The sequence below is a fragment of the Salvelinus fontinalis genome, chromosome 18, assembly GCF_029448725.1.
Source record: "Salvelinus fontinalis isolate EN_2023a chromosome 18, ASM2944872v1, whole genome shotgun sequence".
Lineage (NCBI taxonomy): Eukaryota > Metazoa > Chordata > Actinopteri > Salmoniformes > Salmonidae > Salvelinus > Salvelinus fontinalis.
This window is the reverse complement of record NC_074682.1, coordinates 30,469,490-30,483,587: the sequence shown is the minus strand read 5'-3', so window position 1 is coordinate 30,483,587 and position 14,098 is coordinate 30,469,490. Positions and strand designations below refer to the sequence as shown.

At 45.1% G+C, this 14,098-nt stretch overlaps 1 protein-coding gene across 2 annotated transcripts in view; it reads left to right on the top strand.

Annotated features, from left to right (window-relative positions):
* Positions 1–14,098, top strand: part of LOC129815270 (receptor-type tyrosine-protein phosphatase gamma-like) — a 233,339-nt gene that overhangs the window by 207,325 nt on the left and 11,916 nt on the right. For both annotated transcript variants that reach the window (XM_055868933.1, XM_055868932.1), the window contains exon 14: positions 10,692–10,783. In XM_055868933.1, the coding sequence (XP_055724908.1) occupies positions 10,692–10,783 (92 nt within the window). The remainder of the gene's footprint in view (positions 1–10,691; positions 10,784–14,098) is intronic.

Sequence of the window (14,098 nt, the reverse complement as noted above, 5' to 3'; positions counted from 1 at the left end):
TTCCCCCTCCCCCGGCGTAAGGGAGGTGTTGAACGGCTAGTTAGTTACTTAGCTAGCCACACCACACCTTCTCCCTCAGGGATTCATTAGCCTGGGGGGCAGGGGAGACCCCTCCCCTCATATCTTCAATCTCTCGCTCTCTCGCTTTCTTTCTTTCCCTCTCGATTCAATTCATTTCTTTCTCTCTGTGTCTTTCCCTCTCTCTCTCACTCTCTGCCTCCCTCCCCTCTCTTTCTACAAATGCTTTTAGGCCACTCTCTCCTATCTTATTTTCCTTCCTCTCTCGACAAGAATGACCAGCATCTGCTCTCTCCTCTGCATCAAGTACAGGTAGGTAGGGGGAACGACAGTAGACATACTGGTAGGGGGAACGACAGTAGACATACTGGTAGGGGGAACGACAGTAGACATACTGGTAGGGGGAACGACAGTAGACATACTGGTAGGGGGAACGACAGTAGACATACTGGTAGGGGGAACGACAGTAGACATACTGGTAGGGGGAACGACAGTAGACATACTGGTAGGGGGAACGACAGTAGACATACTGGTAGGGGGGAACGACAGTAGACATACTGGTAGGGGGGAACGACAGTAGACATACTGGTAGGGGGAACGACAGTAGACATACTGGTAGGGGGAACGACAGTAGACATACTGGTAGGGGGAACGACAGTAGACATACTGGTAGGGGGAACGACAGTAGACATACTGGTAGGGGGAACGACAGTAGACATACTGGTAGGGGAACGACATTGGACATACTGGTAGGGGGAACGACATTGGACATACTGGTAGGGGGAACGACAGTGGACATACTGGTAGGGGAACGTCAGTGGACATACTGGTAGGGGGAACGACAGTGGACATACTGGTAGGGGGAACGACAGTGGACATACTGGTAGGGGGAACGACAGTAGACATACTGGTAGGGGGAACGACAGTAGACATACTGGTAGGGGGAACGACAGTAGACATACTGGTAGGGGGAACGACAGTAGACATACTGGTAGGGGGAACGACAGTAGACATACTGGTAGGGGGAACGACAGTAGACATACTGGTAGGGGGAACGACAGTAGACATACTGGTAGGGGGAACGACAGTAGACATACTGGTAGGGGGAACGACAGTAGACATACTGGTAGGGGGAACGACAGTAGACATACTGGTAGGGGGAACGACAGTAGACATACTGGTAGGGGGAACGACAGTAGACATACTGGTAGGGGAACGACAGTAGACATACTGGTAGGGGAACGACAGTAGACATACTGGTAGGGGGAACGACAGTAGACATACTGGTAGGGGGAACGACAGTAGACATACTGGTAGGGGGAACGACAGTAGACATACTGGTAGGGGGAACGACAGTAGACATACTGGTAGGGGACCCCAGGTAGGAAAAGCTGGTGTATATGGCATGGATTTGTTTCTGTGAGTGCCGGTGAAGGCTTTGTGAGGTCAGATAGTGACCCCTGCCACTGCAGTAGGCTGCAACGCTCCTTTTCTCCTTGTTGTCGGTCTTCCCTTCTCTCTCAGGCTTCTAGACACAGACGAAGTTGGGTGACATTTCAAAATGCTTCTGACAAAATGAGAGCTTTAGAGAAATATGCCTAGACTAGAGACTAGCTAGTCATTGTGCTTGTGTACATATTGGAGGCAGAGAGAGACTGCCAGGGCTCTTTCTAGTCCTGCTGTTTGTTATGTAGGAGTCATGGGCCAAGGCTCATAAATGCCATTTAGCAGACGCTTGTAACCAAAGCGACTAATGGTCATGCGTGCATGCGGTTTATATGATCAGCTCAATGTATGTCTTTACAGGCGGCTGTGCGTGTTTAGTTTACAGGAGGCTGTGCGTGTTTACAGGAGGCTGTGCGTGTTTACAGGAGGCTGTGCGTGTTTACAGGAGGCTGTGCGTGTTTACAGGAGGCTGTGCGTGTGTACCTTATTCCAGCAGGGTGTTGTTGTGTACTCTGGTGGTCATCATCTATTGAGTCATTACTGTGTGGGCGGCAGGAAGCCTAGTGGTTAAGAGCGTTGGGTCAATAACCAAAAGGTCGCTGGTTCAAATCCCCAAGCCAAATATGTGAAAAATCTGCCGACGTGCCCTTGAGCAAGGCTCTGAACCCTATTTGCTCCTCTAAGTTGCTCTAGATAAGAGTGTCTGCTAAATTACTCAAATGTAAATAACATCAGCAGGCTTGTAAATAGGGCTGGTTCTAACCACCCTGGGGCTTTTACCTGTAATGTAACTGGCAGCTCTGTCTGTGTAATTATATTCACCACCTTGCTGTGAACAACAACCTGAGAAGGTTGACAATATGTTGTGTTGATACTAGAGGTCTTCACGGGTCCAAAAAGTTGGACCTGTTCTGAAATGGACCTGGGGCTTTTCCACCTGGACCCAATATGCATAAATAAATGTTTTTAAATATAGAGAACTGTTACGAACGGACCAGAGGAAAACTACACCTGTTCCCTATAGACCTGGTCGGATCCAGATCCGGGCCTATCCGAGTGCCAATTTGTGTCAGCTAAAACAGATACAATGAGGCATGAGAGCCAATTGATTAGGGTGCAGTGCAATTATTAGGAGGTTTATTTTGGCAAACTTGATGTTTTTTTAACAAAGTTAGAGAAATCAATAACCATAGTGCATAAAAAATAGTAATTAAAGGTCTGTAAATGAATTAGTAAAAAAGTAAAAATGATCTAATGCCTCAAACGTATAACGTAAATGTATAACTGCTGTCTACAGAGTGAATAACTCAAATGAAGGCTTACCTGGGGTGTATTCATTACGCCAGATTATGTTGCAAAACTTTTCTTAAATAGAATTAAACGAAGAAGAACCTACAGTTGAAGTCGGAAGTATACATACACCTTAGCCAAATACATTTCAACTCAGTTTATCACAATTCCTAACATTTAATCCTAGTAAAAATTTCCTGTCTTCACTTTATTTTAAGACTGTGAAATGTCAGAATAATAGTAGAGAGAATTATTTATTTCAGCTTTTATTTCTTTCATCACATTCCCAGTGGGTCAAAAGTTTACATACACTCAATTAGTATTCAGTAGCATTGCCTTTAAATTGTTTAACTTGGGTCAAACGTTTCAGGTAGCCTTCCACAAGCTTCCCACAATAAGTTTGGTGAATTTTGGCCCATTCCTCCTGACAGAGCTGGTGTAACTGAGTCAGGTTTGTAGGCCTCCTTGCTCGCACACGATTTTTCAGTTCTGCCCAAACATTTTCTATAGGATTGAGGTCAGGGCTTTGTGATGGCCACTCCAATACATTACCTTGACTTTGTTGTCCTTAAGCCATTTTGCCATAACTTTGGAAGTATGCTTGGGGTCATTGTCCATTTGGAAGACTCATTTGCGACCTAGCTTTAACTTCCTGACTGATGTCTTAAGATGTTGCTTCAATATATCCACAGAATTTTCCTGCCTCATGATGCCATCTATTTTGTAAAGTGCACCAGTCCCTCCTGCAGCAAAGCAACCCCACAACATGATGCTGCCACCCCCGTGCTTCACGGTTGGGATGGTGTTCTTCGGCTTGCACGCCTCCCCCTTTTTCCTCCAAACATAACGATGGTCATTATAAAACAGTTCTATTTTTGTTTCATCAGACCAGAGGACATTTCTCCAAAACGTACGATCTTTGTCCCCATGTGCAGTGGCAAACCGTAGTCTGGCTTTTTTATGGCGGTTTTGTAGCAGTGGCTTCTTCCTTGCTGAGCAGCCTTTCAGGTTATGTCGATATAGGACTCGTTTTACTGTGGATATGGATACTTTTGTACCGGTTTCCTCCAGCATCTTCACAAGGTCCTTTGCTGTTGTTCCGGAATTTATTTGCACTTTTTGCACCAAGTACGTTCATCTCTAGGAGACAGAACGCGTCTCCTCCCTGAGCGGTATGACAGCTGTGTGGTCCCATGGTGTTTATACTTGTGTACTATTGTTTGTGCAGATGAACTTGGTACTGTCAGGCGTTTGGAAATTGCTCCCAAGGATGAACCAGAGTTGTGGAGGTCTACAAAAAAAATTCTGAGGTCTTGCCTGATTTCTTTTGCTTTTCCCATGATGTCAAGCAAAGAGGCACTGTTTGAAGGTAGGCCTTGAAATACATCCACAGGTACACCTCCAATTGACTCAAATTATGTCAATTAGCCTATCAGAAGCTTCTAAAGCCATGACATCATTTTCTGGAATTTTCCAAGCTGTTTAAAGGCACAGTCAACTTAGTGTATGTAAACTTTTGACCCACTGGAATTGTGATACAGGGAATTATAAGTTAAATAATCTCTGTAAACAATTGTTGGGAAAATGACTTGTGTCATGCACAAAGTAGATGTCCTAACCGACTTGCCAATACTATAGTTTGTTAACAAGAAATTTGTGGAGTGGTTGAAAAATGACTTTTAATGACTCCAACCTAAGTGTATGTAAACGTCCGACTTCAACTGTACCTGTATTTGTCCAATAGAAACTCTGGTTTTACTTGCAGAACATTCCGTTTACAGCTGTTTGACCAATGATTACACCCCTGAAGCCATAAGGTTAGCTCACAGAATATAAAGGCAGTGGCCAGTTCCACATCGCTGAGGCAGGTAGGCTATTAAGACACACATAATTTATCAAGGATCTATTCAAAAACATGTTTTGCATTAACATGATAGTTTGAAATATACAGTACCAGTTTTACACGTTTGGCATTCTCTCAACCTGCTTACTGAGGTAGTCACTTGGAATGCATTTCAATTAACAGGTGTGCCTTGTTAAAACATTATTTTGTAATTAATTTCTTTCTTAACGTGTTTGAGCCAATCAGTTGTGTTGTGACAAGGTAGGGGTGTGGTATACAGAAGATTGCCCAATTTGGTTAAATACCAAGTCCATATCATGGCAAGAACAGCTCAAATAAGCAAAGAGAAATGGCAGTCCATCATTACCTTAATGAGGTAATGTCCACAAACATGCGCTGTTTGTATCAGGGGCGTAGACATGGATGGGCCTGGGTGGACATGGGCCACAAGGCCCTGATTGTAACGGGTGTCGTCGTCGGAAGAGACCAAGGCGCAGCGTTCTTAGAGTTCCACATAATTTAATCACGAAGTGAAACTAAAACAGGACAAAACAATAAAGAATACAACGACCGAACAGCTTCGATGTCCAAACTCCCTGCACACAAACAAAGAACAAGATCCCACACAGAAAGAGGGAAAAGGGCAGCCTAAGTATGATCCCCAATCAGAGACAACGATAGACAGCTGCCTCTGATTGGGAGCCACACTCGGCCGGAAACAAAGAAATACAAAACCTAGAAATACAGAACATAGAATGCCCACCCAAATCACACCCTGACCAAAACAAAATAGAGACATAAAAAGGATCTCTAAGGTCAGGGGGTGACCGAATAAGATTGATGTGGTTTAAGAATTGTTGTGGACTTAGACCATCACATTTCTGTCTTTTTTCTTGAACAAAAAAGATTTGAGAGTGGAAACTTGAAAAATCTATAGGAAAACAAATTTAAAAAAATATAGGAAACAGGATTTTTGACACAGGATGCCTTTCCTTCGCTGGGCGGGCCGTTTGGGAACCTTTTGGCAACATTAGAGTATACCCACTTCTCCAGGCACCCCTTAATGCCGATGGAAAGACAGCAGTCACACACAGCATGATGTTAAAGGATAAGCCATAAACTCCGACATAATAAGCCAGTAGCTCCCAATCATAAGAATACAAAAACACAACCATTATGCATTTTCCAATCGAAATGTACAACTATTACTTCCAATTGCAAGTTTAGCACACAAAGTAACCCGTGTAAGTTTAATGTGGAACTGACAGCATTTTAACTATACTGCAGATATGAAACAAACAGACAATCATAATATCACTCAAAAATATCAAATTCCCAGTTTATTCTACAAAACCAAATTTATAAGAGGTTTTAAAAATAGGTTATATTTGACCGAACGTTCCATGACGTACACTAAGGCATTGTTAGCAGAATATATGGATGGAGTTTAATGCATGATTAATATAATTCACCAATACATTTCTTGGTAGTCCAGAAAATATTGCTTTCAGGTTGTAAATCACAGCTGTCCTGGTACGTTGTTTGCTGCTTCCATTCGGGATGCACTGTTTCAGTTTCAATGACTCAATATTCTGAACAAAAACGGACAAATGTAACTAATGCTGGGAACGTAAATACAATCAAACTAGAAGGTCAATGATCACAAGTCAGTCATAACGCGGCTAATAGACTAGCGTATCTATTTATGTAGCAAGCTAAAAACACAGAGCCTAACGTTAGAGCCTAACGTTAGATAGATAGCTCGCTGGCTATCTACTCCGATTTCAGGAAAGCTGCAGAAGGACGAGAAGGCTACAATTTCCCATTGTTTATCACTGCATTTTTGACATTCAACTAGCTGAAAAAGGTTGAGAGGATTTATCTAATGTTCCTTCATTACATTTTAGCTCATCTTTCTCTGGCTAGCATTAATTGTTGATCTTTTTGTTGTTGATGTGCATAACTGAGGGAGCCTACCTTTTAATGGTTGTTTGATCAAATGGGCTGTAAAGTTCCCAAATGTAAGAGGACTCCCATGTTTACATATTTGCAGAAATCCATTCAGGTGTATTTTGTGGCTTTTGGCGAATGCTTTGCAATGATCTAATGTCGCGTTGTTGCAACTGCCTGTAAACACACAGTCCAGTTCAAAGTGAATGACGGCTGGCCCGTGTGGCAAATGGCTTGTCTGTATAAAAGGTCTACAGTCGTGGCCAAAAGTTTTGAGAATGACACAAATATTAATTTCCACAAAGTTTGCTGCGTCAGTGTCTTTAGATATTTTTGTGTCAAAGGCTTTTATTGACAATTACATGAAGTTGATGCAAAGAGTCAATATTTGCAGTGTTGAGCCTTCTTTTTCAAGACCTCTGCAATCCGCCCTGGCATGCTGTCAATTAACTTCTGGGCCACATCCTGACTGATGGCAGCCCATTCTTGCATAATCAATGCTTGGAGTTTGTCAGAATTTGTGGGTTTTTGTTTGTCCACCCGCCTCTTGAGGATGACCACAAGTTCTCAATGGGATTAACCTTTCTAGGACACACCTTCCACTATCGAACCCCCCCCCTCCCCCCCCCCCAACATTCCGCTGAAAAAGCAGCGCGCGAAATTAAAAAATCCAACGTTTGCCTTCATCTGCGCCAGTGTTTGGACACGTGTACTAAAGTTGCTAATTGGACATAAGTAATGGACATAATCGAACAAAAAAAACTATTTATTGTAGAAATAGGATTCCTGGAATTGCATTATGATGAAGATAATCAAAGGTAAGAGACTATTTATGATGGAATTTCGTATTTCTGTTGATTCCAACATGGCGGAGAAATTTTGTTAAATCTGAGCGCCGTCTCAGATTATTGCATGGTGTGCTTTTTACTAAAGTTTAAAAAAAATCTGACACAGCGGTTGTATTAAGAACAAGTGTATCTTTAATTATATGTAAAACATGTATCTTTCATCAAAGTTTATGATGAGTATTTCTGTTATTTGACGTGGCTCTCTGTAATTACTCCGGATCTTTTGGAGGCATTTCTGAACATGGCGCCAATATAAACCAAGATTTGTGGATATAAATATGCACATTATTGAACAAAACATAAATGGATTGTGTTACATGATGTCCTATTGGTGTCATCTGATGAAGATTATCAAAGGTTAGTGATTAATTTTATCTCTATTTCTGCTTTTGTGTGACTATCTTTGGCTGGGAAAAATGGCTGTGTGTTTTTGGATTTGGTGGTGATCTAACATAAATATATGTTGTGTTTTCGCTGGGGAGGGTATCAAGTCAGGTCGAGTCTGACTCGAGTCCAAGTCAAGTGACTCGAGTCCACACCTCTGGTAAAGGCTACACCAGTCGTATTCTGCGCATGTGACAAATAACATTTGATTTGATTTTGATATGTTATGAACCTAATATGTTAGAAATTTGTTGTACTTAAGATCCCAGAACGCATCTTTAAAGTGCAAAGGTGTATGGCTACATGTGACCATCACAAACTGGTTGCAATCTGGTTTATGTTGTCATTGCCAGCAACTTGTGCATCATGTTCCTGTCTTCTGTGTTGTACTGGTGGTGATGTTGGGTTTACTCTCCTCTGTGTGGTACTGGTGGTGATGTTGGGTTTATTCTCCTCTGTGTGGTACTGGTGGTGATGTTGGTTTTACTCTCCTCTGTGTGGTACTGGTGGTGATGTTGGGTTTATTCTCCTCTGTGTGGTACTGGTGGTTATGTTGGGTTTACTCTCCTCTGTGTGGTACTGGTGGTTATGTTGGGTTTATTCTCCTCTGTGTGGTACTGGTGGTTATGTTGGGTTTATTCTCCTCTGTGTGGTACTGGTGGTTATGTTGGTTTTACTCTCCTATGTGTGGTCCTGGTGGTTATGTTGGGTTTATTCTCCTCTGTGTGGTACTGGTGGTTATGTTGGGTTTACTCTCCTATGTGTGGTCCTGGTGGTGATGTTGGGTTTACTCTCCTCTGTGTGGTAGTGGTGGTGATGTTGGGTTTATTCTCCTCTGTGTGGTACTGGTGGTGATGTTGGGTTTATTCTCCTCTGTGTGGTACTGGTGGTGATGTTGGGTTTATTCTCCTCTGTGTGGTACTGGTGGTTATGTTGGGTTTATTCTCCTCTGTGTGGTACTGGTGGTTGTGTTGGGTTTACTTTCCCCTGTGTGGTACTGGTGGTTATGTTGGGTTTATTCTCCTCTGTGTGGTACTGATGGTGATGTTGGGTTTATTCTCCTCTGTGTGGTACTGGTGGTTATGTTGGGTTTACTCTCCTCTGTGTGGTACTGGTGGTTATGTTGGGTTTACTCTCCTCTGTGTGGTACTGGTGGTGATGTTGGGTTTACTCTCCTCTATGTGGTACTGGTGGTGATGTTGGGTTTATTCCCCTCTGTGTGTTACCGGTGGTAATGTTGGGTTTACTCTCATTTCTCCTCCTTGTGGTACTGGTGGTGATGTTGGGTTTACTCTCCTCTGTGTGGTACTGGTGGTGATGTTGGGTTTATTCTCCTCTGTGTGGTACTGGTGGTGATGTTGGGTTTATTCTCCTCTGTGTGGTACTGGTGGTGATGTTGGGTTTACTCTCCTCTGTGTGGTACTGGTGGTGATGTTGGGTTTATTCTCCTCTGTGTGGTACTGGTGGTGATGTTGGGTTTATTCTCCTCTGTGTGGTACTGGTGGTGATGTTGGGTTTACTCTCCTCTGTGTGGTACTGGTGGTGATGTTGGGTTTATTCTCCTCTGTGTGGTACTGGTGGTGATGTAGGGTTTACTCTCCTCTGTGTGGTACTGGTGGTTATGTTGGGTTTATTCTCCTCTGTGTGGTACTGGTGGTTATGTTGGGTTTACTCTCCTCTGTGTGGTACTGGTGGTGCTGTTGGGTTTATTCTCCTCTGTGTGGTACTGGTGGTGATGTTGGGTTTACTCTCTTCTGTGTGGTACTGGTGGTGATGTTGGGTTTATTCTCCTCTGTGTGGTACTGGTGGTGATGTTGGGTTTACTCTCTTCTGTGTGGTACTGGTGGTGATGTTGGGTTTATTCTCCTCTGTGTGGTACTGGTGGTGATGTTGGGTTTACTCTCCTCTGTGTGGTACTGGTGGTGATGTTGGGTTTATTCTCCTCTGTGTGGTACTGGTGGTTATGTTGGGTTTACTCTCCTCTGTGTGGTACTGGTGGTGATGTTGGGTTTACTCTCCTCTGTGTGGTACTGGTGGTGATGTTGGGTTTATTCTCCTCTGTGTGGTGGTGATGTTGGGTTTATTCTCCTCTGTGTGGTACTGGTGGTGATGTTGGGTTTACTCTCCTCTGTGTGGTACTGGTGGTTATGTTGGGTTTATTCTCCTCTGTGTAGTACTGGTGGTGATGTTGGGTTTATTCTCCTCTGTGTGGTACTGGTGGTTATGTTGGGTTTACTCTCCTCTGTGTGGTACTGGTGGTGATGTTGGGTTTATTCTCCTCTGTGTGGTACTGGTGGTGATGTTGGGTTTATTCTCCTCTGTGTGGTACTGGTGGTGATGTTGGGTTTACTCTCTTCTCTCCTCTGTGTGGTACTGGTGGTGATTACATTTACATTTAAGTCATTTAGCAGACGCTCTTATCCAGAGCGACTTACATTTAACATTTTTTTTATTTAACTAGGCAAGTCAGTTAAGAACAAACTCTTATTTTCAATGACGGCCTAGGAACAGTGGGTTAACTGCCTTGTTCAGGGGCAGAACGACAGATTTGTACCTTGTCAGCTCGGGGATTTGAACTTGCAACCTTTCGGTTACTAGCCCAACGCTCTAACCACTAGGCTACCCTGCCGCCCCAGGGTAGCCTAGTGATGTTGGGTTTACTCTCCTCTGTGTGGTACTGGTGGTGATGTTGGGTTTGTTCTCCTCTGTGTGGTACTGGTGGTGATGTTGGGTTTACTCTCTTCTCTCCTCTGTGTGGTACTGGTGGTTATGTTGGGTTTATTCTCCTCTGTGTGGTACTGGTGGTGATGTTGGGTTTACTGTCCTCTGTGTGGTACTGGTGGTTATGTTACCTCTCCTCTCTTCTGTGTGGTGATGTTGGGCTATCTCTCCTCTTCTGTGTTAATCTACAGGAGGTTTTTCCAGACAGCTCACTTCTATGTGGAGGACAGTAGTTCTCCCAGGGTGGTGGCCAATGAGAACATCCCTGTCATCCCCATCCCAGGTAAGACACACCTTCTTTAACACACCATAACACACATGAGAGCCCAATTCAATCCAACCTGATTTAGCAATATTTTTGTGTTTACAAACTATTGCCCACCCCTTCCTGGTAGGTTTTTATAGTAGCCACAACCATTCTGTGATCATTTTCTTGTCAATGTTTTTGTCCACACTCTTTAACTTCTCTGGGGTATGTGGGACGGTAGCGTCCCACTTGGCCAAAAGCCAGAAAAAATGTAGCGCACCAAATTCAAATATATTACTATAAAAATCAATCTTTCATGGAATCACACATGAAAGACACCAAATTAAAGCTAACCATGTTGTGAATCCAGCCAACATGTCTGATTTCCAAAAGGATTTACAGCGAAAGCACACCAAACGATTATGTTAACTCAGTACATAGCCACAGAAAAACACAGCCATTTTCCCAGCAAAAGACAGTAGTCACAAAAAGCAGAAATAGAGATAAAATTAATCACTAACCTTTGATGATCTTCATCAGATGACACTCATAGGACATCCTGTTACACAATACATTTATGTTTTGTTCGATAATGTGCATATTTATATCCACAAATCTCGGTTTACATTGGCGCCATGTTCAGAAATGCCTCCAAAATATCCGGAGAAATTGCAGAGAGCCATGTCAAATAACAGAAATACTCATCATAAACTTTGATGAAAGATACATGTTTTATATATAATTAAAGATACATTTGTTCTTAATACAACCTCTGTGTCAGATTTTTTTTTTTTACTTTACGTAAAAAGCACACCATGCAATAATCTGAGACGGCGCTCAAACATAACAACATTTCCCCGCCATGTTGGAGTCAACAGAAATACGAAATTACATCATAAATATTCCCTTACCTTTGATCATCTTCATCAGAATGCACTCCCAGGAATCCTAGTTCCACAATAAATTGTTGTTTAGTTCGATAATGTCCATTACTTATGTCTAAGTAGCTACTTTTGCTAGCATATTTAGTGCACATGTCGAAACACTCGCGCAAATGCAGGCGAACTCGGACGAAAACTTCAAAAAGTTATATAACAGGTTGAATAAACTGGTCAAACTAAGTAGAGAATCAATCTTCAGGATGTTGTTTTCATATATATCCAATAACGTTCCAACTGGAGCATTCCTTCATGTCTGTAGAAGTTATGGAACGCAAGGCGATATCATGAGGAAAGCGCGTGACCAGGAACTGACAATCTGCCAGACCACTGACTCATTCCCCTCCCATCCGGCCCCACAACACAGCATAAGCTTCATTCCACGTTCTACAGACTGTTGACATCTAGTGGAAGGCGTAGGAAGTGCAAACAGATCCATATCTTACAGGGAATTGATTCGGCGATGTGTTGAACATTGACCAGTCTCAGAATTCTCACTTCCTGTTTTTTCTCAGGTTTTTGCGAGTTCTGTTATACTCACAGACATCATTCAAACAATTTTAGAGACTTGAGAGTGTTTTATATCCAATAGTAATAATAATATGCATATATTAGCATCTGGGACAGAGTGGGAGGCAGTTCACTATGGGCACGCAATTCATCCAAAAGTGAAAATGCTGCCCCCTATCATAAAGAAGTTAAGTCAAGCCTTTTTCTTTGTTAGTCATTATCTGCTCTTGTTAAGGATAGGATACATTCTAGTGTGAGTTTAATACTTTTGAATGGGCCAATCTACTTCTATTTTACTCAGCGGCTTACACCCTGAGTGCATGTCAAAGTGCTTGTGACCTTCTCTATTAGGAGTGATGTGAGAGGGTTCTTCTCTGAGAGAGCCCAGTGTAGTAGCAGCTAGTCAATAACACAATAAGAAGACAGTGCTGTGTGTGGTGCATAGCGTTCCTTTGAAGAGAGGAAACACTCAGGGACTCAGAGGGACTATGGCACTAAGGCCCAGTTCAAAGCAATGATGGTTAACTTAAAGAACCCAGCTGATGTCTGTATTGACTCTCCATCTCCATCCATTCTGCTTTTGTCTATTTTCTCTCCCTCTCTCCCCCCCCACCTTTGCTCGCTCTCTTTCCCCCCCACCTTTGCTCGCTCTCTTTCCCCCCACCTTTGCTCACTCTCTTTCCCCCCACCTTTGCTCGCTCTGTCCCCCTTCTTCGCGCGCTCGTTCTGTCCCCCTTCCTCGCTCGCTCTCTCCCTGTCCCCCTTTCTCGCGCGCTCTATCCCTGTCTCCCTTCCTCGCGCGCTCGCTCTGTCCCCCTTCCTCGCGCGCTCTGTCCCCCTTCCTCGCGCGCTCTATCCCTGTCTCCCTTCCTTGCGTGCTCGCTCTGTCCCCCTTCCTCGCTCGCTCTCTCCCTGTCCTCCTTCCTCGCTCGCTCTATCCCTCTCTCCCCTCCTCGCTCGCTCTGTCCCCCTTCCTCGCTTGCTCTATCCCTGTCCCCCTTCCTCGCACGCTCGCTCTGTCCCCCTTCCTCGCTCGCTCTGTCCCCCTTCCTCGCTCGCTCTCTCCCTGTCCCCCTTCCTCGCTCGCTCTCTCGCTGTCCCCCTTCCTCGCTCGCTCTCTCCCTGTCCCCCTTCCTCGCTCGCTCTCTCCCTGTCCCCCTTCCTTGCGCACTCTCCCTGTCCCCCTTCCTCGCTCGCTCTCTCCCTGTCCCCCTTCCTCGCGCACTCTCCCTGTCCCCCTTCCTCGCTCGCTCTCTCCCTGTCCCCCTTCCTCGCTCGCTCTCTCCCTGTCCCCATTCCTCGCGCACTCTCTCCCTGTCCCCCTTCCTCGCGCACTCTCCCTGTCCCCCTTCCTCGCGCACTCTCCCTGTCCCCCTTCCTCGCTCGCTCTCTCCCTGTCCCCCTTCCTCGCGCACTCTCCCTGTCCCCCTTCCTCGCGCACTCTCCCTGTCCCCCTTCCTCGCGCACTCTCCCTGTCCCCCTTCCTCGCGCACTCTCCCTGTCCCCCTTCCTCGCGCGCAAGCGCTCTGTCCCCCTTCCTCCTTCCTCGCGCACTCTCCCTGTCCCCCTTCCTCGCGCACTCTCCCTGTCCCCCTTCCTCGCGCGCAAGCGCTCTGTCCCCCTTCCTCCTTCCTCGCGCACTCTCCCTGTCCCCCTTCCTCGCGCGCAAGCGCTCTGTCCCCCTTCCTCCTTCCTCGCGCGCTCTCTCCCTGTCCCCCTTCCTCGCGCACTCTCCCTGTCCCCCTTCCTCGCGCACTCTCCCTGTCCCCCTTCCTCGCGCACTCTCCCTGTCCCCCTTCCTCGCGCGCAAGCGCTCTGTCCCCCTTCCTCCTTCCTCGCGCACTCTCCCTGTCCCCCTTCCTCGCGCACTCTCCCTGTCCCCCTTCCTCGCGCGCAAGCGCTC